Raw genomic sequence first — 1493 nt, 5'->3', positions numbered from 1 at the left:
TATATGAAGTTCGCGATGCCAAGAAAAAGTGTCCGGCTCGGTGGTGTGTCCGGCTCGGTGGTGCTTTACGTTATAGAAAGATGAACAGTATACTCAAGTTAAAGGTGGGCTAAATTTCATACGATTATGCAAACAAGCAGTCCCTTTTTTAACATTGAGCATTAACGTTTAACGCGTTATATAGACTATTTAGTTACTTGTTAATAATATGATGATTGCTTACAGACTCACAACCTTGACTAGCTGCAGCAATTCATAGTCCCACGAATGCTTCTCACCGATGAATATATTCTGTGATGAGGCATACATTAATGTAATATCCTCAATTACAGATCAAGGTCTTCGAATCCGGACAAGCTCGCCGCCATTTCCATATGCGTATTCCGACCCTTCTACCCGGTCATAGTTCGGGACAACGCAGTGATCCAGGATAAAACCTCCGCCACGAGCGACGTCGTTGCTATAACAGTGTAAGTGACTAGGCATGTCTAAGTATCTAATAAGAATACTGACCAATTGGAGTTGTGGTTACCATCGGTCGTCATCACGCAACCACCGATTTGGCACTGCAGATAAGCATCGCAATTGCTCTTACGGGCGACGGTGTTGATGCATGCAACAGCGTCAGAGATCTCATGAACAAAATAGCGTTAGTGAGATTCTTAGGCAGAAGTCCTGGTTACTTGTTACGTACAGGGCAGTCAGTGTTAGGCTGCTCATAGCAGCTGGCACGCTTCTGCAACAAGTTACGAGCTTGCCTGGCTATATTCCCATAGGTTAGCTTGCTTCTAGGCCAAAAGAATCGATCGGACGGCTGGCGTACCTTCCGGTGGGCTGCTGAACTGTCCCGCCTTGAAGGCCTCGACGACCTCTTCGGGTGTCATGTTATCACCATCAGGGTTGGAAACGATGCCTTCAACCCATTCAGAAAAGGATGAAACAGCCTTAGCAGCAGCAACAGCCTGACCAAGGGCCAGCACAGAGGCAATGTAAGGGACAATTTGAACCATAGTGCTGACTGATGCTTTTCAGTGAGGAGACTCAGAGTTCAGTATATCGAGGTAGAGTGATGAAAGCAGGGAGCGATCGTCACTTCTTATATACAGAAGGCTACTCAGTGTGTCATGAGTTTGTGAGACGTAGGAGCCGCCGTAGTCCAACCGGAAAGTGGAACCATAGCGGGTCCATTTAGGCCCGGGTGGCCTTACACGAGTTGACGGCCTTGCGGTAATCCATTTGTATTCTTAGATCCGATTGGAGGGCTATACGAATCGATTGATTAGACTGGAATCCTGAATCCAGGTTCTACACCGAATAATTACTTACCCACCTCATAAGCGATACTCCTGCATTGTGGTACGAACACTGACCTACTATGTCAAAACTCCAAGACCTGTCTGGATCCAGCCGGAGACACTAAGAACATCTGGATGTCAATCTCTTGAGAAGTTGAAAAATAGGAGCATCAAGCGATGGCATTGTCATTCACCAGA

The 1493-nt window shown here is 46.5% G+C and overlaps 1 protein-coding gene across 1 annotated transcript; it reads right to left on the bottom strand.

The window, feature by feature from the left end:
• Window positions 1-333: 333 nt before the first annotated feature.
• Window positions 334-941, bottom strand: COCCADRAFT_65836 (uncharacterized protein; the record flags this gene model as incomplete). The annotated part of the gene is made up of 4 exons (XM_007720836.2): window positions 334-478; window positions 514-632; window positions 695-785; window positions 844-941. Coding segments are annotated over 4 exons (453 nt in total), but the record flags the coding sequence as incomplete, so codon positions are not given.
• Between the last annotated feature and the right edge of the window lie 552 nt (window positions 942-1493).

Source organism: Bipolaris zeicola, assembly GCF_000523435.1.
Source record: "Bipolaris zeicola 26-R-13 unplaced genomic scaffold scaffold_693, whole genome shotgun sequence".
Taxonomy (NCBI): domain Eukaryota; kingdom Fungi; phylum Ascomycota; class Dothideomycetes; order Pleosporales; family Pleosporaceae; genus Bipolaris; species Bipolaris zeicola.
Note: the sequence above shows the minus strand (reverse complement) of the source record. Positions and strands in the feature narration are given on the sequence as shown.